This window comes from Diadema antillarum, unplaced genomic scaffold (assembly GCF_040938485.1).
Source record: "Diadema antillarum isolate AM-2024a unplaced genomic scaffold, OU_Dant_1.0 seq00000597_RagTag, whole genome shotgun sequence".
In the NCBI taxonomy this organism is placed as follows: Eukaryota; Metazoa; Echinodermata; class Echinoidea; order Diadematoida; family Diadematidae; genus Diadema; species Diadema antillarum.
The window spans coordinates 302,429-329,827 of record NW_027271528.1 but is presented as its reverse complement, the minus strand read 5'-3'; the positions used below and the strand labels follow the sequence as shown (position 1 = coordinate 329,827).

The 27,399-nt window shown below is 37.3% G+C and overlaps 1 protein-coding gene across 1 annotated transcript; it reads left to right on the top strand.

Annotated features, from left to right (window-relative positions):
- Positions 1–257: 257 nt before the first annotated feature.
- On the top strand, positions 258–24,927 carry LOC139735742 (protein NipSnap homolog 1-like). Its single transcript, XM_071646491.1, has 10 exons — positions 258–393; positions 13,415–13,539; positions 14,125–14,170; positions 14,595–14,689; positions 15,748–15,815; positions 16,655–16,795; positions 17,719–17,750; positions 19,319–19,413; positions 20,932–21,015; positions 21,649–24,927. Exons 1-10 carry the CDS (start codon positions 296–298, stop codon positions 21,711–21,713), a joined length of 849 nt encoding a protein of 282 aa, XP_071502592.1. The 5' UTR covers positions 258–295; the 3' UTR covers positions 21,714–24,927.
- Positions 24,928–27,399: the final 2,472 nt, after the last annotated feature.

Below are 27,399 nucleotides of genomic sequence, written 5' to 3'. Positions count from 1 at the left end.
TATGTATTGTGAAAGAAAAGTGGGCCGACATATTATATGGAAATGGGGAAGACAGTGAGAAAATTCGATTTAATCATGCATGCGAGATCGTGCACTCAGTGTAGGATCTGTGATTTAACATCGTTTCTATTTACCGCATTTTAGCCACCATACAAAAGATATCGTGAAGATACCGCTCAAATATCGGGCCGAGCCATTCATCTTTGCATTCTCGCCGACCGTACCTCCTAAAGGACGTAGAAAAGGTTACATTTCACCCAACTTCGACAAGTGAAACCCGAAAGGTTTGCCGAACATGGCATCAAAGCTACTGTCTGGCCTCCTCTGTTTATCCAGGACCTCTTGTTCTTCTCTCAGAACATCAATTAGGCCACATGCAGGCGTCATAAGCAGGTAAGTTTCTTCAGCTCAGCGACAACTCTTTCTGAGACTTCCCAAATGTGTTTGTGTTGAGATTGCGTGTGTGTATGGTAGATGGTAATGTCAGCGGACAGGCTGTGCATGCACACACACACACTTATGGAACGCCATTAAGGAAACAATACAAAATTCATTTCACTCCAGCCAATATTCATTTCACTTTTAACAAATACATTTCACTCACAAACATTGATTTTACTTTTTATAAAAATACATTTCACTTTTCACAATAATACATTTCACTTTTAAATTAAAATTCATTTCACTTTTCACAAAAATACATTTCACTTTTGAATTAAACTTCATCTCACTTTTCACAAAAATACATTTCACTTTTGAATTAAAATTCATTTCACTTTTCACAAAAATACATTTCACTTTTACATAAAGATTCATTTCACTTTTCACAAAAATACATTTCACTTTTACATAAAGATTCATTTCACTTTTCACGAAAATACATTTCACTTTTAAATACAAATTCATTTCACTCTTCACAAAAATACATTTCACTTTGGCGTACCATATCACTCAGACAAAACCATTTCACTGCGCTAAAACCATTTCACTCTGATAAAACCATTTCACTCTGATACAAAAAAAAATACGTTCCTCTTTTTTCCCGGCCAAAAGGTGGCGCCAGTCTGAGAGGAGTCACAGTGCCATGATGGCACTTAGCACTGAGCTGAGGTGAGTGGCCGGCCAGCTGGCCGGCTGGCTATGCAGTACCAAGATTTAGCGCGCTAACGCTGGCGCGGAAGCGACGCGAGGCGAGCTAGCAGTCGACGGTCCTCGCCTCGGCCTCACTCACATGCACGCTCGTGCCGTTACATGCATACTACATCGAGGATTGAATCTACACCTGACTTGCTGAATAATTAACGTGTGTTTTACAACGCTTTTCAACAGCGATGTTGTGGGGTAAGTTTGATGTGTGACTTCTTGTGATCGACATGCTATTTTTTTCCGGTTCAAAATGAGTATTTTTTTGCCGTTTAAATAGTATCTCGAAGTTGACATAGTATTTTTCCTCTTTCAAAACATTCCCGTGTTTATAGCTGGCTGCTGACCCATCTAAAAAGGGGATTGATGTGACTTTTTGTTCATCAGGTCGGCAATACTTCGTGCTTTACGCAGATACCAAGATCGACGGTGCCCTAGAAGCATAACTTGTTAAAAATTAGGCCTGAAGATTGCATTTTTAGAGGTCAAATAATGTATTCTAGTCCTCCGGAAGGTCACGCGATCGCATCTAGTGCGGAAGGGGACTTTTTCGGACCGTACCGAACGATCTCTGCGGAGGTGCAGGGTCAGTCCCATATATTGAAATTAGCGTTGTTCATTCGCTCAATTGGAACTTTGTGATATCGTGTGTTGTGTACAGTGAGTCAGTGTAGGCCGGTGGCGGTAGGCCTACAATTGTATGTGGCGATGGCAATTTGTAAATTTGAATTTACAACTTATTCACAAAAATTGTACAGTGTACAATGTGTATGCTGTCTATAATAAACAGGGTCTTAGTTTTCATTTCTTAGTAGTTAATTATTATATGATTTAGGCACCTACTCATCACTTAATACAAACAAGAACAGTATAGATTCAATATTATTATTAGTAGTAGTTTTTTTCTTTCGCATGGAGAAAGAAGGCACAAGAGCGATTCTAGTATTTGATGTAAACATAATTTTCATGACATGTTTAAGAGTTGACCCGGCTGCAATATTAACACTAATAGAGTACCAGGCTATTTGAATTTTTCAAGTTGGTATACAGGTAACTACACGCAGCGCTGTCGCGAATCGCGACAGCGCTGCACCCCTTTTCCTTCGCGGACGTTGTTATCGCGCTTATATCGTTCACTGTTTCCTTCATGAATATCTTTATTAATCGTGGAAAACTAAAATATAAGGAACTATCGTAATCTATGATCATCATTCAATAACCGGTGTGCGATTTTTTGTTTAATTACGTCTAAGACTTACCGAAATCTATGGCTGAAATCAGGTCTGTAAACGTCCTTACTGCTTCACTCCTCATCTGCGTGTTATATGAATAGCATTCACTCTCGTATACTACAACGTAGGTAGTCGGAGATAGTCGGATGACCCCGACTCAAAAAGGTCAAATCATTGCCGGTGCAGCACGCACGGATCTACTGCAAGTTTTACGTAACACATGAAACGCACGGGCGCACGGGCGTAGGTAAAAAGCAACCACTTCTGAATGCGCATGCGTGGTAGTTTGTTGATTTTTTGAAGCTCTCGAAGGAAAAGATGCCACCGCACGATCTATACTCCGAAAAAATCAACAATAAGGTCTGGATACCAACAAAACGCCGAATTCAACTCAACAATCAGGAAAATATGCTGTAGGTAAGTGTTGCAATTATATTACTCTTAAAATCATACAAAATAAAAGGTATTTTATGTGATTTTGCCGTCAATAGTGACGGTCGGTTACAACGTTGAAACACTAACACATGTCAGACCCTGTTCACAGTGTCTGGTCAGGCTAGTATACAGGTTGTCAGTAAATATAGAGATGTATTACTAGTCTTCCGCATCTACAATTTGTAACAATAAAGTTTACGAGGATGTCTGAATGAATGCAATTATTCTCAGAATAATATGAAGAGTTTGTTCGCAAAAACTGATAAGTCCATATTTGCCAAATGGAGATATTTGCGATTAAAGGTCAGGAAAAATAAAGAGAATACTAAGAAAATTTTTGCTTCTTTTTGACATAGCTTCAAAAATGCCCTTTTATATGTAATGATAATGATAATGAATAACATTTATATAGCGCTTAATACTGATGTTTCTAAGCGCATTGATCCGGAAAAAAAAAGAAGTATGACATTAAAATAAAATACAGCATTATGTAAATATACAAATTATGATATAACATGCAACATATGTAGTGACCAATATCTCATTTAAAAGGTGTTATTTTGTACTTAATGACAGAGACCGTACTTGAAAATCTTCAAAAATGGACTTATCGGTTTTTGCGAACAGACTCTTCATATGTTTACCATAGTACAGTGCATGTCTGTAGTTTCTCTCTGCTTGAATTGGGGTTTACTCCAACATAATGTTTTCGGACATGTTATTGTGAATAATGGTTTATAATATCATCTATGATTAATTTTCTCTATTTGTGTCACATTGTATATGTAGGTATCCCCAGTACCTGACATCACACCGATGGAACATGCATATTTAAGGTGATTCTCTTCTCTGTGGCCTCCAGGAAAATCTGCATGACATAAACGAGAAGATCTACACTGTCAGTTCTATAGTGTATTTTGTTTTCTTGGATGCACACGTACCATTCAATCTCTGACAGATTTTTATCAAGGAGAGCACTGCTGTTTTGCAAGCGCTGAGTGACTTCCTCACAAGAATAGAAACAACTGATTAGTACACCTGTCAACTTTTTCATTTCATTGAAAAACCTAGAGCAGTATGTGATCATGATAACCTACCTCAGAAAGGTGCTAAATATGTGATATGATACAATAGGAAGAATGAAGTTGATATACAATTGTAACATATTACAGTATGTTACTGTATATCAACTTCATTCATCTTTACGGTAACATTTTTAGTAAAGAGGATGTACATGTATATTCTTTGAAAAGCATGGTTGTTGTAGTAAATGTGAAGTTCGACCATTACAGATACATCAATGTGTGGAACTATGCAAGATAGTATATGTTAAATTATGTGCATTTAAATTACTTTGGAGTTTGTACAGATGGCAGAATGAGCCCTGATTAAACTAAATATTATCCTTCATGATATTCTTGATAAATGTTATGGAAGCAAGTACATTGTAGAGTATGAAGTAGTATCTGGACGTACAGCCATTACTCGACAGGGGCATGTCTTGTTGCTGAAGGTATGAATTTAATTTGTACATCATCACTGAAGCACTATAAGAGGTTTAGTTAGTACATGTATGCATGTTTTATTGCTAATATTTTGGTTGTGACCCATTTCAGAAGAGGTTTCAAAGATGTAAGAATTCTGTTCGATCAGGAAGATACACTAGGTATGTCACCAAAAGGAATTGAACGGTCAAGAAGGGATAAGGAAGATGAAGATTTTGACACAACAGTTAGATAGATGATACATTACATTAGTACTTCCACCAAATCAACCAAAATTTTGAACATGTTCGCATTGAACGGGCATGCTCTTATTAGATACCTATAAAGAAAAATTGTGGACCTTGTGAAAGGTAAGATGAGCAGATTTTTATAACACCTGGGGGGTTTCATGTTGGCCTGTAGTCTACCCCAGTGTTGTCGAGTGTTGTTACTGGTAAGGGGTTCGAATACACATTTGTATCATTCACTCGGTCATAACCATGAAGAGAGTGACACACAGATATTTTAAATGTGTATGATACTGCTTGTGTACATGTACTGATACGTGTACATGTGTATTCAGTTGACAGAGATGTTGGGATGATTAGTTTGCCTTTTGACATTTCAGATAAGATTATATACAGTCAATGCTAAAGTTGGGAATGAAAGATTTCTTCACATAGATGTTTTGCAAGATGCTATAAGGCCAAATCTAATCTGTCTGCTTTGATTTCCAGTAATATTGATGTTTTAAAGTTACTTTAAATTTTTTATCTGTTTAGTTTCCAGTATAAAGTGTACTTCATACATTGGCGGATCCAGTTAGGACCGCAACTGGCGCACGCCCCCCTTTATTTTTTGTTTAAACAAAAGAAATTAAAAGAAAAAAATGGGGGGAGGGGTGCATGCGCCCCCCTTTAATTTTGTAAACGCGTCCCCTCTTTACGGAATTCCTGGATCCGCCCCTGCTTCATATGTAGTATGTACACTTCTGAATTGTTGATGCAGCTGCCAGTTCATGTGTTTGAAACATTGGCAGTGTGACCAATAGATACATTGTACTTGCCTTCAAAGTATTTAAGGGCATATGTACACCTTCAAAACATTCTCTGCTGTTTGGACTGTCGATGAAGTTTATATATTTTGTACATGTTTCATTTTGTTTCCAGTAAGTACACTTCATATGTATACATGTACACCTTCAAATTGCTCTTGCAGCTGCCAGTTTACTGTCACCCTCTATTCATGTGTGTGAAACCTTGGCGATGTGAATACTATAGTAGATACACGTATGTGTACCTGCCTTCAGAGTACTCAAGGGCATTTGTACACCCTCAAACATTCATGCAGTTTGAACTATTAATGAAGTTATCTCTGTACATGTATCATTTGAGTGAAACCTTGCCAAAAGTGTAGATGGCATGTAATTTACAGAGTATTGCCTCAAAACATTTGTGGTATTCTTGCTTGATTTTATTCACTTACATAACATTCAAGCCATATTCACAACTGTTTCATGTTTGTGCAACATCGGTATCAGTATAGTTTGTTTATTGCCAGTGTCAAATTTGCCGGCATTTTATTTGTACAGATCTGCTCCATACAATGTAGCTCTGCAATTGTTCAAACTACCTGGTACATTCATTTGCTCTTGTCTTATTACTGAGCTTCACCAGAAGATTTTTTTTTTTTTGAAATGTTCACTGTACATCAATGTTGTAGTCAAGACAGACTGATCCTACTCGCGTTCCTACATGTACTCACAAGACCGCTGACAGTTGTACCTTTCGCAGGTCTCTTACATGCCACTTGGCTGGAGACTGAGTCCAATACCACCACCAAAAAATAAATTAAAAATAATTAATAAATGGATGAATAAATAAATGAGAGTTATACAAGTTGTAAATAAAAAAAATAAAATGATCTAAAATTGCATTTGACTATACTGCTAAAAAGTAGATAAAACTGTAGACTGCTTATGCAGCTCTTACTTTAGGTATTTTTTTTTTGTTATGTGTGTGATACATTGTCATGAAGATTGGTGGATACCTTGAAACTTAACTGCAATGTAGTTCTTTCAACACTTACATGTAATAAATATATATATATATGGAGATGTATATACATTTATAAAGAAAAAAAACTTGTGGATTGTGCTCCTTTCTCTGTTGTTATTAATGAAAAAAAAAAGGTATTTTATTAATTGATGAGAATGGCACGTGCAATAATGTATGTAAATTTCTCTGCCTAGTTAGGTAGGCCTATAGTAATAGAGTGAAGTAATGTAGTGAAGTCCTTGGGATCAACAGCTTTCTTTTGTTATATCAAAATGTTGTTATAACCAAGCATGTAAAAAAAAAGGTGGATAATGTAAGCGGAATTTCGATATACATGTAATGTAACTGTGTTCACTTTAGCGGAGTGAACGGTATAAGTAGTGGTTATAATGTATTTGAGTGGATGCTTAGGATGCTTTGAATTGAGAGAGAGTGATGTGAATGATTGATGGCAGAATGAAACTGAGAATCAGACACTTCCTGTTGACGAAATCAGAAGGGTGGACAAAAGCAAACAAAACAAACATACATTGTATTATGAATAACAAGAACAAGACATATAATCAAAAAAGAGAGGGAGAGAGAGAGAGGGGGGGGGGGGGGGAGGCCCAGCAAGAGGCTGTAGACTATTAGTACGTAATGTCTAATGACAGACACAAGTACAGTATATCACAGCCAGACGCTCGAAACTGACCACGTGTATTTACGCTGGGGTCGCTCATACAGTAACACACACGTACAAAGGCATCGAAGACACACGTCAATTTCTATATGTGGGACAGTACAGTACTTCGCGATTTCGTGCCGAGAAAAAAAGGAATGACATCCCTATGATATCAGCTGGCTGCTGACCCATCTACAAATCATCACATTACACTTTTAGGTATCATCTTAAAGCTGAATAAATTTCCTTTTACATGATATAACTTTTGTTGGTGTCCCACGATGAAAAAGAAGACTTTTAGGAGAATTTTAGAAGAATATCTGTATCCATTATTACCGGAACATCTGCAATTAGTTAGCCACGAAGTTGATAATCTTTCATGTCGTTCTTGGATAAATCAACAAGATAGCATCCAAGTTTTAACCTTTACCTATCAAATAAAAGAAAAATCATGTGAAAACGTAATTCAGTGACCAAGATATGAGCATTTCAAAACGATTCTCCAATCGCGCTCTCTATGACTTGCGGGGTCAACTCGCGTGCGAGGACTTGGATATTCTAGACGGGTTTTTTCGGGCTTGCCGACTGACTGGCTACTAAGTAAATCTAGGTACTGCATGCATAGCCAGCCGGCCAGCTGGGCGGGGCGGCGTTTTTTTTAAAGACGGCACAGATTGGGGCATGGCGCGTGTTAAACCTATGGGAAAAACGTTTGGTTAGGGTTTTTGGTTATGGTTATGGTTAGGGTTAGGGTTAGGGTTGGGGTTCGGGTTAGGGTTAGGGTTAGGGTTAGGGTTTGATGGTTAGGGTTAGGATTAGGATTAGGGTTAGGTTTAGGGATAGGGTCCCCGATAGATTTTTAGTTTCCCCAATCTGTGCCGTCTAAAAAAAACACGCTGGCCGGCTACTCACCTCGGCTCAGTGCTAACAAAGTGCCGTGGCACTGTGACTCCTCTCAGACTGGCGCCACCTTTTGGCCGGGAAAAAAGAGGAACGTATTTTTTTGTATCAGAGTGAAATGGTTTTATCAGAGTGAAATGGTTTTAGCGCAGTGAAATGGTTTCGTCTGAGTGATATGGTACGCCAAAGTGAAATGTATTTTTGTGAAGAGTGAAATGAATTTGTATCTAAAAGTGAAATGTATTTTCATGAAAAGTGAAATGAATCTTTATGTAAAAGTGAAATGTATTTTTGTGAAAAGTGAAATGAATTTTAATTCAAAAGTGAAATGTATTTTTGTGAAAAGTGAGATGAAGTTTAATGCAAAAGTGAAATGTATTTTTGTGAAAAGTGAAATGAATTTTAATTTAAAAGTGAAATGTATTATTGTGAAAAGTGAAATGTATTTTTATAAAAAGTAAAATCAATGTTTGTGAGTGAAATGTATTTGTTAAAAGTGAAATGAATATTGGCTGGAGTGAAATGAATTTTGTATTGTTTCCTTAATGGCGTTCCATACACACTTGCCTCGGAGAGCAGCAGAAGCAGCTAGAGCCTTGGTAGCAGGGCTGGCTGGGCTTCGCTGCCAGGCCAGCTCCAGCCAGGCGCAGGCCAGCCAGGGTCCTATTTTGTAATGTAAGTTTAGAGGTGTAAAATTTAACTGTTCAAGCTAGAGCTGCCTACATCAAGCTTTGCAACATTTAGATTATTTTGTATGTTTGTCCTTGTGAGCAAAAGAAAGTGACACTAACACTAACATATTAGTAGAATGTCTAACAAGAAACAGACACAGAACTGCAGCTGTGAGCTGAGAATAAAATTATAAAAATCAAAACTTTTTACTCTCGGCTCGGTTGTAAAATTAAACTTTACCCCTTTCAGTGCAGCTTTATCATTAATTATTAAAATTAGAAAAAAGACAGCTAGTGCAAAATTGCTTTCTTTATTCTACTAGTTCTACTTCTAGAATCAAGTATAAATTAATAATGTTAGCAGCGGTTAGTAGTCTATTTAGTATTACTTGGTAGGGTTGGACCTACTACTCATCGACCGCCTAATGTTTATTTGCTTGATAAGAATATTTAACGCTGAAATTCACATAAAAAACTTGACCTACGTGATTGAGAAAATCCAGCTCTATCAAATGCCGTTGTTCCCTTTTCGATTGGAAGTTTCAGTGCAAAAATATCGCCGACGAACTTGCGTGGCCTCGTTTCAGCTCTCCGCGGTAAATCGCGTTATTAGGATCGACCGCTGTTTTTGCATTGACAATGCACGCAAACCGAGTTGTATTGAACACCGTGTTGTACGATTCTACAAAGCTTTTTAGAAGCCTTTTAGAAACTTCCATAGACATTACATTGTGCTGTCATTACGATTCGGTGAAAATATTCATTCGAAATTTTGTCCTTGATTAAAACCACTAATGAACAGTGAATTATCGCGTTTTCCCACACCATCCTCATCTACATTCAAAGCCAATCCATTTTTATGTGCTTTGCGTGCAGAGAAGTGCGTACTGAGTGTTCAGTGCACCAATTATACGCGGTCGGTTTAAAAGAAGGTGGTCGATATGTAGTAAGGCTACCATACGTAGTAGCTGATATTAGTGATAACAACCTTGAACGGTGTTAAAGATACAAATATTACAATTGATCTCCTACATAAGACGACAGAAACCCCACCACCTGTACCTGCCAAATGTTGTGAATGCCTGAATTGCATCCATGCATTTCATAAGCTACCAAGGGTATACTGTAAGATTCGCAAAATTAAAATGCACATGAAAGTTCTTGCAATATGCATTGAATGTAAAAGAGGCAACTCATGAAAATTTCATGCTGAGAAAAAGGCCGCCATCTCCACTTCGCGAAAATTTCATGCCACGAAAAATAACATGTTTTACAGTAAAAACCTGCGACCAGCCCACACTGTGTGAAGGAGCGCCATGGGGTTAACAAGGGTAGGGACGGAACCTACCATGTAGGTTAGTGTAAAGTGGTATGGAAAAATATGTGGGGGAGGGGCTGGGAGACATTGGGAACTCCTTCCCCAGATTGCAGCTGCTATCATCTATGATCTAGCTGCCCACCTGTAATGTGAAGCTAGCTTGCAGGAGGTCTACCCATCTAGGCCTGTATGAAAATGATATTGATACGGTGGCCATATTAAAATGCAAATAAATGCCTTGATCTTACTAATTACAGTCAAACTCGGATACCTCGAATTCGTCGGGACTGAAGAAAATGGTTCGACGTACGCGAATTTCGAGGTACGCGTACGTCGAATTTTCTTCGACTTATCCATTGTTTATCGATGTTCGACGTTTATCGATGTTCAACATGGTGTCTGTAGTGTTATAGTGCCTACTGATTGTTTGCATGCTTGTCAATTTGAATTGAATTAATCAACTTTTATATGAATGAATTGAGTGAAAATCGGAAATGAAAGCCAAATTTCAGAAATAAAGATTTTGGTGGCCCGATCGCGCCACCAAAAAAAAAAAGTCGGATGTTTGCCTTTACTTTTGAAAATGAACAGCGGTAACAATCGGCCACGTACGATGCTAAAATAAATGTCAGAGGTTTGCGTTTAATTGTGGAAATGAATGACGGTAATATTCGACTCGGTATGATACTAAAATGAATGTCGGATGTTTGCTCATACTTTTGGAAATGAATAACGATAAGACTCAGCTCCGTATGGTGCTAAAACTAATGTTAGATATTTGATTTTGCGTTCGGAAATGAATAAGGATAACATTCGGCTCCGGAAGACGCTGAAATAAATTTCGAATTTTTGCTATGACGTTCGGAAATGAAAAACAATAACATTCAACTCCGTACGATAGTTAAATAAATGTCGGATGTTTCCTTATACTTTCGAAAGTAAATAGCAATAGCATTCGGCTCCCGAAGATGCTAAAATAGATGTCAGATGATCGTTTTTATGTTCGGAAGAAAATAGCAGTAATATTCCGCTCCATCATGTCCATATGATGCTAAAATAACTGTCTGATGTTTGCTTTTAAATTTCGAAATGAATAACAGTAACATTCAGCTGCGTTTAATGGTAAAATTAATGTTTGATGTTTGCTTTGACGTTTGGAAAAGAGTAACAATAATATTCAACTCCTGACAATGATGAAATAAATGCTGGATGTTTGCTTTTACGTTCGAAAGTAAATTGCAATAACATTTAGCTCCGGAAGATGCTAAAATAAATGTCGAATGTTTGCTTTGATGTTCTGAAGTGAATAACAATAATATTCAACTCCGTACGCTGATAAAATAAATGCCGGATGTGTGCTTTTACGTTCGAAAGTAAATGTCAATAGCATTCAGCTCCGGAAGATGCTAAAATACATGTCGAATGATTGCTTTTACGTTTGGCATGTTTGGAACACAGCAGTAATATTCTGCCCCAAACGATGATAAAAAAATATTGGATATTTGCTACGGTACATTTCGAAATAAATATCAGTAACATTCAGCTATACGTTTCATGGTCCAAAATGTCTGATGTCTGCCTTGACGTTCAAAAAAATTGTCAGATGATTCATTTCACTTTCGGAAGTGGACAGCAGTAACATTCAGCTCTGTTCGATAATGAAATAAATGTCGGATGTTTGAAATGAATAACGGTAATATTCTGCTCCGTACGATGCAAAAATAAATAACAGATTGTTGCTTTAACATTTGGAAATGATTAATGGTATTAATCCGCTCAGTTAGATGCTAAAACAAATAGCGGATGTTTGCTTTCACGTTTGGAAATGGATTAGGATAGTATTCAGCTCCGTAAGATTCTAAAATGAATATCGGTTGTTTGCTTTTACATTTAAAAATGAATAACGGTAACTTTCCGCTTTTTACAATGCTAAAACAAATGTCGGATGCTAACAAATGTCAGCAAATGCTCCCATTTTCTCATTTCAAACGTAAGTTTTGACCTCCTCAATATATGGGCATCAACTTTTATAATAATCTCTACGCCTATTTGTCAAATCTTTAAACACAGAGTAAGATGATTGAATTTTCTATTCATTTGTTTTAGACATGGGCATCTGTATCACTTCAATAATGCTTAATATTAATTTGTCTATGTTTAGTAGGACCGATTTAGTTTTTCTAATATTTTTCCTAAATTTTTTTTTTTTTTTCGTCACCAGATTTTACTTTCGACCACCAGAAAATAAAAATCAATGATATTGGTGGCCCGATAAAACTTAGTGCGGAGCCCTGTGTATTCTATTCTTCATTGTGATCGGCCTATACTTCCAGATTTTCATAATCGCATTGCTGGGAAAAAAAAAAGTTTCAGTGCTTGCGTTCTCGGGGAAGTAAACTTCGTGAAAAAAAAAATAGTTTAAAAAAAGGCACTACGAGGGAGATTGATGTTTTGACAGTGGAGCGTGATTAATGGCAAAGATATAACTGTCAACGTAAGCAGGTGCGCCCCGACGGTTGAGAAATCTACGCGCACGGTATGACTGTCTCGACGATCAAAAATCAAAACACAGTGGTTAAAGAAAAGCAAATGATGGGGCAGCACGTAGTGCTATCGTAAAGCTGCACTCCATTGGCACGGGTGCTATGTGCATACCATGTACGTGTGTTGGTAGGTGTTGGGGATTTTTCTTGTCAGCTGTGTATCGGGTACAGGTACAATGTACTAGTATTTCTCCTTGGGCGCGCGATTGTTCTGGTCTCAGAATATTTACAATCGAGTGTGAAAACATTTGTGACATGTCTTCGCTGTCCACGCGCGCTTAATCGGAGATGCTGAGTGATGTTTGCAATTTCGATTCGAGCAACATGCTGGGAAAAACAATAAGTTAATTAAGATCGGGACATTAGATTTCCCTTCGAGGTAACCGAACTTCGAGTTATCTTTTTCGAGCTACGCGAATTTTAATACACGGAAACTCCATAGGAACAATCGGGACTTTCATTTTGCCCCCGAGGTAAGTGATATTCGGCTTATCCGACGTCGAGGTATCCGAGTTTGACTGTATATCAATAATTTAGTATGGGTAGCAGCAACAGGAGCTGCAGTAGTACTAGTAGCCAGGTTGAGCCCAGTCTGTTAGAATGATAAATTTACATATAACACATATAAAATGATAACTTTTCTTTCTGCCAAATCTTCTATGTTTCAGGTGATCGCGATTCAGATCATATGATATTACATTATACAGCTGTACACACATACAACCTGTGGATATACCTTACTGTAGTACAGCATCTAATCATTACATCTTACCTCTGTGTTCTTATGTGTGCAGGAGATGTACAAGTATTGTACACCTATATTAGGACCTTCAGATGTTATGATAAAATCAAATTAGCTGACAACCTGTCTTTAGTGACCACTTGGGTGTAATAACCACTTTTTGTTTCACTTGGGTGTTTGTTATTGTTGTTTATTCTCTTTCTCTATTTCTTGTATGACATATAGGGGTTATGCAAATGGCGAAGGTGAAGGTTGGTTGTCCAAATTGCTGCATGTGAAGAGAGTGGAGCCACCAAAGGATTCACATTCAAGGAGTCTCACAAATAAAGATCTCGTCTTTGAAATGCAAGGTAAAGTATTGAAAACTAGCATTGTCTGCATAGAAGGGCTGTGTAACATTGTGTAATATTGGGATCTGTGCAAGCCTAAACGTACTACTTACAACTTAGGTTCGTTTAACTGTCAAAATAAAGCAAACTTGCAAACCGGGAAAGTAAATGAAGAGAATTGCAAGGTTAACATTATTCCTGCCCCAGCTCAGAAATTTTCTGGCCAAAAAATTTTTATAATTTATCTTTTATCTAGGATGTATCCTAAATTGACAACATGAAGAGTTTACATTTGGAAACGAGACACAGCTGTTTCATCGAATGAGTAGTATTCAGTGCCTTATTGTGTACTTAACTGTGGTTTTTCTCACAGAAACATACATTGTTGATAATGACAGTTCTTGAAAATTAAAAGGTAAGAGTGTTTGGCTTGAAATGGTATTTTCCATTTAGGAAACAGAAGTGGTGCCCCTGAGAAAGATAATTATGTGATGATGGTTTATTTTTGAATTAGATATGTGATGCTTTCACATTTGATTTACAATGTTCTTGTATTTGTTCAAGTGAAATACTAGTAGCAAAGAAACATTTTTGTCATTTTCACAGTGCACAACATCAAGCCAGACTGTATGGGCGACTACATCAAGCTTTCGTAAGTTGTACAGAGAGCTTACAGTTTTGACTCTGATTTTCAATTAACCACTTTGTGAAAAAGCTTCTGAAGGTACAAATTTACACCATGCTTCATCTCGACAGTTTTGATTATAAATGTAAACTTCATTTTCAAAGCAATGTAAAGTATGAGGAGGGGATTGAAAAAGATACGTAGAGGTATCAGAAGTAATAAAGGCTATTGAACATTGTGATTATGTTTGAATTTAAGCGATGCCTACATAATGAAAGAATACTGTTGTAGCCTAGACATTTCATTGATGTCCAAGATCAGTCATAGAACGGAAAAGATGTCAAAATGTGTATTCAGTATTAATTTCTGTCTCGAATAGAGTAATTTTCGTGGCAAGCATACCCAGAATCAGGGAAGGAATACAGATTATTGTTTGTTCTCCCCTAAACAGAGATCATCACTTAAGGCGAGTACATGAAAAGTCGGACTACCCCTGTCGGCTGTTTGGAAGCTGGAGCACAGCATTTGGGCAGCAGGATCAGGCAGGTGAGATGTCCACGTCGTTGACGTCGAGCTCGATGTCACACTCAAAAGCCAGTCGCGCATTTACTCTTGAGGATAGGGATGTTGACAGATGCAATCTTATCAGATGTTGTTTTGAGTTGATTTATTATAAAAAAGAAAAATAATTCTTGAAACAAGGCTTGTAATCGGTGGTCATCTGTTGTCTTGGAGACAACAAAGCTTAGTTTGGGAGTGGGAAAAAAAAATATTATGGTAATCTGATTAATGAGAACCCCATGTTTTAATCTCATTTGGAAACTTTGTAAATAGCAAAGAAACAGTTGGATCATTCCACTTGTCATCACTGTCAGATTTTTCATATGAAAATCTGATCCATTTTGCCCTGATTCTTTTTAATAGCTCTCATATTGTCATGCACCCCTTTCATCTTTGTTTTGCATGCCAACTGCCTATTCCAGATTTCTTTCATTTTCACACAAATTTGCATGATCTCACAGTTGTGTAATCAGTGTTAATCCTTTCTATTAAAACGCACAGAGGAAGATGCTAACCCAAGTTGAAAGCCTCAATGTAATTATTTCCAGCCTTGAATCTGAAAATACCTGCCCCAAGAGAGTTATCGCTTGCCAGTCATACCTACATACATACTGTATGCGCCAAATATTTCGCGAGGTTTTTATTTTCGCGAATTTCGCGAGTCAGGTGCTATTTGCGAAATTGAAGACACACGAAAATATTGACTCTGATCCCGATGTGAATGTGACGTACGCGTGTACACTTCTCCGTTCAATACAGGCCTCCATGATCGCGAATTTAACCACTCGCGAAGTTGTAGGGAAGTCCCGATTCTCGAAAATTTAGACTCGCGAAATATATGGCGTACACAGTAGTTAGTTATCAAAAATGCTCACACAGAATATGTTTGCAACGGATGTGTGTTCTTGCTGCATTTCACAGACTGAATATGCATGTATATAGCAAAAGGGTAGCAACTCCATAGACATATGATAGTAAAACCCTTCTGCTTCTCAACAAGTATCATTGCCTTATTGTTATGGCTTCATCTGTATTTCTTGCAGTGCACATTTGGGTCTACCAGGGTTTCGATGAAGTCAAACAGATGTCAGAGCTTCTATGGGAAGACCAGGTAGAGAAAAAAATTTGAAGTTTGCATACTTCTTGTGATTTCCACTGTCAGCTATGGGCATTGTTCATACGCTCTTGAAATGTTTCATAAGATCAATTCCATTCATTACATAATTGTCTGTACCCTAGTTGTCTAGTTGTTGTTTTTTCATTTTGCTGATGTCTTTTCTTTGTTCTTTGTTTTTTTGTTTCTGATGGCAAAGGAAGCTGAATTGAACTGAACTATCAAACACTTCTTAAGGACTCAATGTATTCGGTGTTGAGCTTTAAGCAGCCATGTAATTTCAAGTAATTAGTAGCCGCATAAAAAAATTAAAGTGGGACAGCTAGGTTTTGAGTTGAGATGTTAGATGTAGTTGAATAACATTTGGCTTTTTATGACTTGCATGCTTGTACTGCTGGATATTATACTGTCCCCCAAACCAGCTTGTTCGTATGGGCAGACGAGCTACAAGTGCCCAATTAGCCAAATGAAAGTATGCTCAGTCCACTTTTACGACTGATGTATAATCAATCAAATATTTGAGAATCATATATTAAACGCTATAGAATCTTCAGCTGTAAGAGCACTCTTTATCATTATGATCACGCAAGTAGAAATGGCAGAAATGTCATTCCTGGTATTGAATGATTATAGCGGTCACTCCCGTTCAGGTTCTTTAAACCAGGGAAACCTTGATTGTACAGTCTCTGCCACATTTTGTAAAATTCAGCCCTCATTCTGAATGTTTTTGCTATGCATTATGTTTGATGATTGGTAGAAATTGGCAGCCCTGCTAGTGTTATCGTCTTTTTCTTGTATCCGTCTCTCGTTGATGCAATGTCTGACGATCAAATCAGCATTACTTGGAATACAAGAAGCTGCGTGGTGAGATGCTGGTTGGGAGGAGTAACCAGCTCCTGATGCCCTTCTCCTTCTGGGGCGACCCTCAGCCGCGGGATCCCGGCAACCTGTACGAGATCAGGAGCTATCACCTCAGGGTATGTGCACTAATAAGACATGTATCGTGCCCTGACCGTCGTCACTACATGGACTGTCAAGGAAGGCCTTTTTTTTCTTTTTTTCGAGCCTTTTCATGAATTGTTATAACTCTGTGCATCTCTGACACTTTCTCTCACTCTGATTTTGATATGATCCAAATACAAAGGGCAGTGTTAAGTAACCTCAAGCGATGCAACTAAAAATTGAGACAAAATTGAATGACCACATTCCACTTGTGAAAATGAGGAAGAGAAAATTAATGTTTGGATTCAGAAGCTTTATATGGCCTGTGATTATGAGGTTGATGTTAACTTGTCTGAGGATTGATAATAAATTTAGGGGGAAATATCTTAGGCATCTTCAAATTTATTGCAAAGGCTTTGCTGGATTTTTCATTATAGAAGAAGTGTGATCTTAGGGTATTTGTAGGAGTATTTAATCGTACAATGTGCAGAGAGTTAATTGTTCCCAGTATTTTGATTTGTTCATATGACAGTGGATACTTGCTATGATTGAATCCTTGGGACCAATGTGAAATCACTTTGTTATCAAAATTCTATTTTATCATTGTTCAAAAGAAAAAAAAAATGAAGAGATAAAATTAATTTTGAATTAAGAGCCTAAAATAGATGCTGTGTCATGATGAAAGTTATATCAGCTTTCTTTACAAAATTCCTCTTAACTTGCAAATACCCATCATAAAGGCATCCTCTACAGCTTCAAAACTTGCTTCAGGCTTGCCTAACATACCAATAAATCACACTTGAGACCAACCACCAAACATTGGAAAGGAATAGAGTGGTACCAGCACCTTAAATGGTTAAGTTGACATTTAGGGCATAGTTACATGTATCTGCTAATCTTGCTTGTTGTGAAACTTGCTTACTCACAAAGCAAATTGTTTTTTTTTTTCTTTGTGCAGCCTGGAACACTAATTGAGTGGGCAAACAACTGGTAAGTATAACACTTAAAATTCAGGGCAATCTCTTGCACTGATTGGTTATGTTTGAATGTATATGAGTATGACAAAGTTGACAAGTCACTAGCATAGAACATAAATGTGAAGAAAGATCACAATCATGTATATCTTGAATATGCAATATCAAATGAGTTTTGGGAGTTGAAATTTTCACTAAGAGAAACTAGCTTGGTATGATTTATGAAGATATCTAATTTGCCAAAACATTGTGTACAAGGACTGCTTGTTGGTGATCATACAGACAAGCAAAGTTTTCAGAGGAAAAATTTAATGGTTTCTCTTAAAACCGATTATGACTTTTACTTGAAAACTCTTGAAATATGACTTCATTTCACCAGGAACAGATTTGTGAAGGGGAAAAATCTTGATTTCACCCATGAGCTCATTCATGTACCATTTAAATTGATCCTAGACAAGGGATATACATTTGGAGTTCTTCCAATACTTTTGAAGGCATTTGGAAAGTCCTGACACAGAGCTACTCACCAGCTATGATTGCTGTCAAAATTTGTGCAAGCAAACTAATAGATGAGATATACAGTATGTCCCAAAAAAAATTACAACGGGACCCTCCGCAATAATATCTTTAAAAATAGGGAATCAATCTAAATACAAATTCAGGGTATGAAACTATAACTCATTGCCCACATCTTACAGAAAACCCCATTCGATTTGCTTCAGTGGTCAAAGAGAAATGAGGAATTTTGTAGAGGATGTCGGGAATCCCTTTTTTCCAAGTTCTATCTATTATTCACGCACTAGATCATTGAATTGCTAAAATTGGAAAAATTAGACTCATGACATGCTTTACAACAATCTTCATTTCTCTGTGACCGCTTAACCAAATTGAATGAGGTTTTCTGCAAAATAGAGCTAAGATGTTATATTCTAAGGCCCCGAAGTAGCACTTAGACAGGTCGATCATTTTGGATGTTATCAATTCGAAAATTTGATTGTAATTTTTGAGGGACATACTGCAGTATGTCCCACAAAAATTACAATCAGATTTTCGCATTGATAACATATGATTATTTTTTTTTTCAATGCTACTTCAGGGTCTTAAAATATAACATCTTAGCTCTATTTTGCTGAAATCCCCATTCGATTTGGTTAAGCGGTCACAGAGAAATGGGGATTGTAGTAAAGCATGTCATGAGTCTGATTCTTCTAAGTTTAGCACTTCGATGATTTTGTGTGTGAACAATAGACAGAACTTGGACAAAAGAGATTCCCGACATCCTCTACAAAATTCCTCATTTCTCTTTGACCACTGAAGCAAATCGAATGGGGTTTTCTGTAAGATGTGGGCAATGAGTTATAGTTTCATACCCTGAATTTGTATTTAGATTGAGGCAATATTTTGAAAGATATCAGTGCGGAGGGCCCCGTTGTAATTTTTTGGGGACATATGGTACAAGTCGATGTTCACCTGCTCTAATCTCCAAAAATAACAGTTGAGGATGATTAACAAGACAAAATGATATAACTGATGTTAGGGTTGCTAAGAATTGTCACATGGGTTTATTTTATTTCTTCTTTTAAGGGCCAAAGGCATCAACTACAGAAGAGAACAGAACGAGTCAGTACTGGGTCTCTTCACACAGATCGGTGATCTCTACTTAGTGCACCATATCTGGGGTAAGATGATTGAATGGGACAAGTGTTGTGGAATGTACTCTCATAGCATAGCATCAGACATATCATGTTCTTCATCAGTGAAACATGACTCATGATGATGATGGAGGTGAGGGTGACTATGAAGAAGGAGAAGAAACACAGGAATAAGACAAAAAAAAAAAAAGAAGAGGAGGAGGAGGAAGAGGAGGAGGTGGTGATGGTGGTGGTGGCAGTAATACACTTCTGTGATGTGAAATATATACAACTGTTTATTTATTCTACAAATTCATGAAACTCAATTGTCTGTTTATTCGTTTGTATTATTATACCCCCGCCAAACGAAGTTTGAAGGGGGTATATAGGAATCAGCGGACGGTCGGTCGGGCGGTCGGTCGGGCGGTCGGTCGGGCGGTCGGTCCGTTGCAAATCTTGCGTCGCGAACTACTTCCTCAGTTTTCAACCGATTCCCATAAAACTTGGCACAGATGTGTGCCTTGGGTTGTAGATGTGCAAGACGTATTTTTTGACAGTACCCAAAAGTACGTTGCCATGGTAACGGCATATTATGGGCAAAAATGGGTACAAATCTTGCGTCGCGAACTACTTCCTCAGTTTTCAACCGATTCCCATAAATCTTGGCACAGATGTGTGCCTTGGGTTGTAGATGTGCAAGACGTATTTTTTGACAGTACCCAAAAGTACGTTGCCATGGTAACGGCATATTATGGGCAAAAATGGGTACAAATCTTGCGTCGCGAACTCCTCCCACAGTTTTTGATCAATTTTTATGAAATTAGGTACAGATGTTCATCTGAATATGTTAATGTGCAAGACACATATTTCCGCAGTGGCAAAAAGTGCGTTGCCATGGTAACGGCATGTTATTGGTAAAATATAGGGCAAAATGCTTCATGGCAAAACTGCTTCATCAGTGTTCTTCCAATTCTCATGGAATTCATATTGAATGTTTGTCTTAGGATATAGGTCAGCATGACACATTTCTTGACAGTGACAAAAAGTATGTTGCCATGGTAACAGCTCACATATTATGAGCCAAAATGATGGAAAATTTTGTGTTGCAAACTACTTCCTCAGTTTTTGCCCAATTTCCATGAAACTTGGTACAGATGTGTGCCTTTGGTTGTAGATGTGCAAGACGCATTTTTCGACAGTACCCGAAAGTATGTTGCCATGGTAACGGCATATTAATGGCAGAAGATCAAGGAAAGATCTTGCGGATTTAACTACTTCCTCAGTTTTTTGACCAAAGCTTATGAAATGTTGTTTTGACCAAAGCTTATGAAATGTTGTTTGGCGGGGGTATAACCAGTCGCTGTAGCGACATTTCTAGTTATGTCTGTGCAGCCATCATGTAAGCTGTTGTTCAACAAATAGTTCATGTCCTCAGATGTTATATTGTTTATATTTCACCATGGCTGAATCTGCAAAACCATTATGCTCTGGTTAAACCAGTCTCATGGTCTTAACCGTTAGTTGTCATGTTAACAAAAGCTTTGTTGTTTTTCATTTGCTCTGCAGCTTACAAGGACCTGCAGACGAGGAAAGAGATTCGGGATGCAGCGTGGAGAAAGCCTGGCTGGGATGACTGTGTTGCATATACAGGTGAGCATACATCACCATGACACCAATTCACTGGTTTGTTCTATATTATTTTGTTTTAAACCCGATGGATTCCATTTATCCAGCCCTATGTTTAGGAGGGGTCTAGGGCAATTATCCCCTGGGCAATTACCCCAGACCCTTCGCCTGACCCTAACCCTAATCCTAACCCTAAACCAAACTCCAAACCCTAACCTTAATCTTTACTCTAACGTTATCGCTAACTAGTAATTTGCCGGGGGTTATTGCCCTCAGGGGTATTGGCCTGATACGATATGGAAGCCCTCAGTACAATGTGTTGTCACATTATCCAGGCAAGAATAAGATTTTATCTGTTACAGACATTTTGTTTCCATTGATAATACCATGTAATGTAAGATCACATTTCGTCCCATCTGTACTACAAGAAGTGATTAATGTTCCAAGAAGAATAAGAAGAAGATATAATAAATGTGTGTATATATATATATATTATAACTATAGAAAGCAATTTGATATAAAAGATTTTGATGTTGGCAAGATTTTCTGCTATTGCCTGGCTCAATATGATTATGGTTTGGTTCCATGGATGGTGTTCTTTGTGTCAGTCCTAATCTTTGCTTTTGTTGCTTCTACTTGTACTACTTACTTCCGCAGTTCCACTGATTCGACGAATGGAAACCAAGATCATGATTCCGCTGCCGTGCTCCCCGCTGAAGTAGTTAGGGTGGTTTGGGTAATTTCACACTCAATATTTTAGTTTTGGTCTGGAATACTGTAGCAAAGTGAGTTGCCTGCTATGTGAATGTGAGTGCTGTAATTTCCCCCAAGCCTTGCCAGTTTGAAGATTCATGATTTGGAAGTAAACGAATATAAAAACACAGACGGCAACATTGACAAATAATGGTCACAACTTTTCAAAGCTGAAAAGAAATTTAGCCCTCATTTTGGCAGTATCGTTATCTACTATCATACTGTCGGCAGCTGATATATTTTTATGTCATCAAATTTCTTCCACTATAAGGAATCTCAGAGAGGAACTAAAACAGAGTAATACCATCCTGCGTGGGTCTCGTCCACTGTTGGTTCATGATCAAAAGATTTGAAAACAACCATGTGGGGGAGATATTTCAGTGGAGTAGTTGTACTTTTTTCGTGCGCTAAATACTATTTGATATGGAATTTGATTTGGCTGCACGCATGGTAAAAGTACAGAAGAGCATCACCAAAATAGAAGCATATGGAAGGTGTGAAGCTACTTGACTATTAAAGGACAACCTTGTCCCCAGTGGGTGTAAAATCCACCATTTTGTGTAGTCCTCCATCAGCAAAATCTACAGTGTATCTGTCCCACAGTGTATCTGTTCTGCAGTGTATCTGTTCTGCAGTGTATCTGTCCTACAGCCCCCCTGGGTGGACTTTCTACTTGAGCAATGTGTGGAAAATGCCTGTAGGGACATGCATAAAATGATGGGTGATGGTGGCCATTTTTTGTGTGTGTGTATGCATGTCTTCTATATAGTTATTTCCACTTCTTTGAGAAGAATGCATAGTACAGAAGACAGTTGTGGTAGCCAAAAGATTAGGGTTCTCTTGAAATATGATTGCATGTTCTAGTTGAGTGACATTGTAGTCCCCAACCCACATGCTTGAATGCACAGTGTAACTTGAACAGGTTATGGATTCAAAGAATATTGCCAATTTACAGATACTGAGTCAGACTCCGCGGCAATCTGATCCTAGCAGTCTTGCAATGTCAGCACTGAATGGTTTTTGATATGGAATAAATCTTAAAATGTATGAACTCACATAGATTTTTTTTTTCTATTCTTAGGCCAAAGAGACCTTTTGTAAATGATTCTATCCCCATGTCATCCTTTCAATATCTTAATTCACTAAAATTACTTGATCCTGATAGCTCAGAATCAGTGTGTATAACTGCGTGTTAAGAGTCATTGAACAACTTCCAATATCATCACAGTGGTACAATAGATTTTGCTTTGTTTAAGCGGGCTCTTTTTATTGAAATTCCGGAAGCTGAATAAGCTTTAAATAGGATGATGATGATGATGCTACAGCATATTGTGTTCTCCAAGCTTTATCACCATCGGCAATATTCACATTTCTTCTCTCTCAAGCTTGTAAGTTGGAAGAACTGTGATCAGTTTCATTAGCTGTTGTGTTCTGCCTTTGGCCAGATACTCTGCACTGAGAATCAGGAATTTATTTTTAGTGTGAATGCACCCAAATAATGGAAATCACTGGTGAGTAAAGGTGTGTGCTAATGTTTGCACAAGAGCTGTATTTAAATGTTCTGAAAGCACATAAATGTAGCAGCCAAACAAGTGTATATGAAGTTGACTTGCTAAGGTGCTGAGCATTGTTTAGTATTATCATGGGCAAAGACTTTGTAAAATGAAGATGCTATACTGATTTTGTAAACTGCGTTGTGATCACATGTGTATTATATGCGGGCAGGGATACTAGTAATATCTCAACTCCTGCCAACTATTTCTCCACCGAGAGAGCCAAATATCACGCAAGACCATCCTGTATATAAGCAAACATTATCACCTACCATAAAGAGAGAATTAATACTTGGAAGTGATGAGAATTTTTTTTGATGTCGGAAAAATTGTACTTGGTGTCAATGATGTCACTCCATTATTCATATATTCTAGTGCCAAGCATTCACAGCTCTGTGGCATAGAGAAAATTAATTTCGCTGGTAATTCTGGAAAGACTTGTGAAGTCCAAAGTGCAAGATTTTAGTGGTGTATAGTTAAGTATGTTTGTCATGTTTGACTGTGACAATTCAGTGCCAGGGCCATTATAAACAGGTTTAGCTTGTGAGATACACATTCACTGTAAGTGTTTCAAACTTCAAGAAACACTTGCTATTATGTATATGTACTAGCTCCTTTTTACAGACATCTGAAAGTGAAGGGAGAATGTGGCCCAAGGAATGAGTTTTCTCATTTGTCAACTATCATGCAAGAATTTGAGCTGAACTGAAGACTATCATATATCTAATGTTCTAGCTTGATGTTGTTGGTATCTAAAGGTCAAAAATGAATATGTCCATATGAGAGAGTTTTTTTGTAATCCGCTTGTCACACTAAGCAGTGGGTCAGTAAGAATCGCAACAAAACTGGTCAAAAAAAAGTGGAGAAAAGAATGACCAGTCTAATTCCAGCACATAATGTCATATTATATTTTATGTGTCATTCAAAGTAGCTGCCTTGGTCATGGGACTTTCATTTCAAAATTCCTCAAAATTTGTATGAAGATAATAATTTTCCTCAATCAGGAAAGATCCATTAGAATGTGATGTCATAAGATACTTTTTCATCTAGCCTGACAGAGACAATTGAATTATTCTAAACGAAGCTAATTTGATGATATATCATGTATTGAACAAGCAAGAGAATTGCACAACAGCATCATTGTAACAGAGATGCCACATTTCCGGAAATTTCCGGAATTCCGGATTTTTCCAAAAAGAGGGAAGCTTTCCGGAATTTCCAGCAAGCTGGCAAAAAAATCTGTATTTCTAGATTCTCCGGGAATGCGTGAATAACTACTGAGATAATGCGCCTATTCGCTCTCTCCGTCTCTCTCGGCGACCTCCGTACGCAATACATGCAGCATGAAAGCAACAATGTTTTTCTATTAAAGCATTTGCCAATTTGATGAGTGTCATCATTGTTGTAATCACACGAGGAAAACATTTTTTTTTTCCTGGTTTTTGGTTCGGAGCAAGTGAGTTTACTAGCCGACATTTAAAAGTGGTTGTAAATGTCACTTCTTGTTGCAATGTCTTGCAAAGTTTAATCTAGATCTAGCTTTATTAAGCCAAGCTTTCATCCTTAATAACATGATGATGATGTCATTGCGGCAATGTTTTTCTTTCATTTCCCTTCTAGTGTGGCCTCATGTATAAAAAAAAATGTTATGTTTGGTGTACTATCAAGTGATATTCAACAAATATGTTTGGATAGAGAACGTAGCTGTTAATTTATCCTGACAGAGATTGTTTGGGAGTATGCATCAAAATTCATTTCAAAAACTCTTTGGAAGTAAAATGAATAGTAATATCCTCCTTAACATCTTACTCTGAAAGAATTGTGTTATTTTTGTTTGTTCATTTGTGTCTCTGTCTTTGTAGGCCAATAAATTGTCAATTCTTCTAAAGTGTGCAAGTAAACTTGAATTCGAATTTCTTGCACCCTTTGTTATTTATGATCATCACTTTAGAAGTTGCTGTAATGGGTATAAGACATGGGGAAATACAAACTGGTTGCTAAGCTTTCATCACTTTTTTTTTTTCTGCTAGATGGATGAAAGGTTGGACATTTGCAAAGGTTAGGCTTTTGTTTAATAGTCTTGTCCATTACCCTCATCCGCATCTGTAGACTCACTGTAAAACCAGAAATTTTTGCACGCATGTTAATTTCACAAATTTTGGCTAGAGCCAAGATTTGCAAAATTAAAATGCAAGCAAAAGTTCTTGTTTATAATACATGTAGATGCATTGAATGCCAGTGGCAAGTCGTTGAAATTTCGTACAGCGAATATTTCTTGTTTCACAGTATATAGTCTTATATTCAGCTTTCCTTGAGTAACTTTTATTTGCAATCCCGTTTGGAGCTAAAACTGCAACTCAGCATTGACTTTTTTCCCCCTTTTTTTATCTGCAACAAAGTTGTTTTGGGTTGAGTTTATTGAAAATGCAATACCAAAGGTAAATGGAGGTTGTTTTTATTGTCTCTGAACCAGACAACCTAATGAGAAATCTCATACATGCCAAAAACAATGATTATGAGGCAGCGTTCAATACAGTGTACATACAGTTTTAATTCATTTTGAGAAAAACAGAAATCCTTTAAAAAATCTTTTAATGTTTGTGTCACACTTGTGTTGTTTTAGGATATTTTTTTTTCTTCCATTACTGAGGGGGAAGTCATGAGTACGCTTTTGTGGTTCTTCAAGGTGGCAAAGGATATTCGTTTTACATTTTCTGTGTATTGTTTCAGAATTATTTAGCCGCTAGATTTTACTTTAAAAAAGTATCTTCAGAAGGAATCAACATGACGTGAACTCTGTTAGTGTTTCTCTTAGAGTTTGTGTTCTACTATAATGGTTTCTTTTGTGTAGATATCTGCATTTGCAATGATAACAAAAGAGCCACTGACTGGGAATGTTATTAAATTCTCGACTGTACATTACAGTTGAGAGAACTGCAACACGTGTGTTTGTGTGATTTTTTTCTTCACTGTATAAAAAAATAGTGCCACAACGTGAGTGTGATGTGTACTTAGGATGCATTTTTCATCATGCTTTGTTTGTTTGTTTTTTTATTCTCCTGTTTGATTAAATATGATAATATAAGTGTGAGGTGTTTCATCATTCTCTTGGCAAAGTAAAGAGAGAGAAAGAAAGAGAGAGAGGAATAATGTGTCATGAAGGAGACATTCATTTACAACCCTGTAAAAGAGGAAATTTTTGCACATTTCGCTCAACCAGAAGCTAGCGCGAAAATAAAAGTACACAAATATTTTTGCGTGCCATATGTTCTCATAGTTAATGCCCTAATTCCACAGAATTAAAAACACACGAAAATTATCGAAATTCATCTTACCCGGTTAAGCATGAAAAATTACTCACGGGGAAAATCTCCATTTTTACATAATATGTAGCTGGAAACTACTGAGATCTCCTTTTAAAGGGGCATTCCAGATGATTTTCATAATTTCACATCATGTAGTACATAAATCACCAGCTCCATATGAAGATTTGTGGACTTTATTGTGGTCCTTGAGCAGAGAAACCAATACTATGAAATATCTCAAACAAATTACACTGAACAGCATTGACGACAAAGGAGCCTCACATATTTCAGAAATGTAGCAGTGTAAATCCATTACAATACCGCTTGTTAACAAGTTCACCTGTGTGAAATCTATGCATGCCTTCTTCTTTTATTCTGCTTCCTTGAACCCCAACTCATGCATTCTTATGGTGAGGCTGCCATGTTATCATCCTTGTTCATTGCAATTTGTTATACAATGTACACTTTGGGAACATTCTCATTCCTCACCTCAATCACTCTAAATTCTGAAAACCATGTGGAGGTCTCCTTTAATAGAAAAGGAGTGGTTGAATTCAAGGATCCATAGGGAAAAGAGGCTGGTATATTACAAAACCTCATAGCAGTCCGATAGGACAATGATTCAAGAAAGATTACACCTTCATCTTTGCTGTTTAATAGTTTTTGTTTATTTTGGTGTTTCTTTTTCTGAGTGAGTCACAAACAAAAGATGCCTGGTGCCTTGTTTAAGTGTGAAAAAGAAAAGTGCTGTTTATAACTTACAGTCCATATCTGATTGTGTGTGTGTGTGTGTGTGT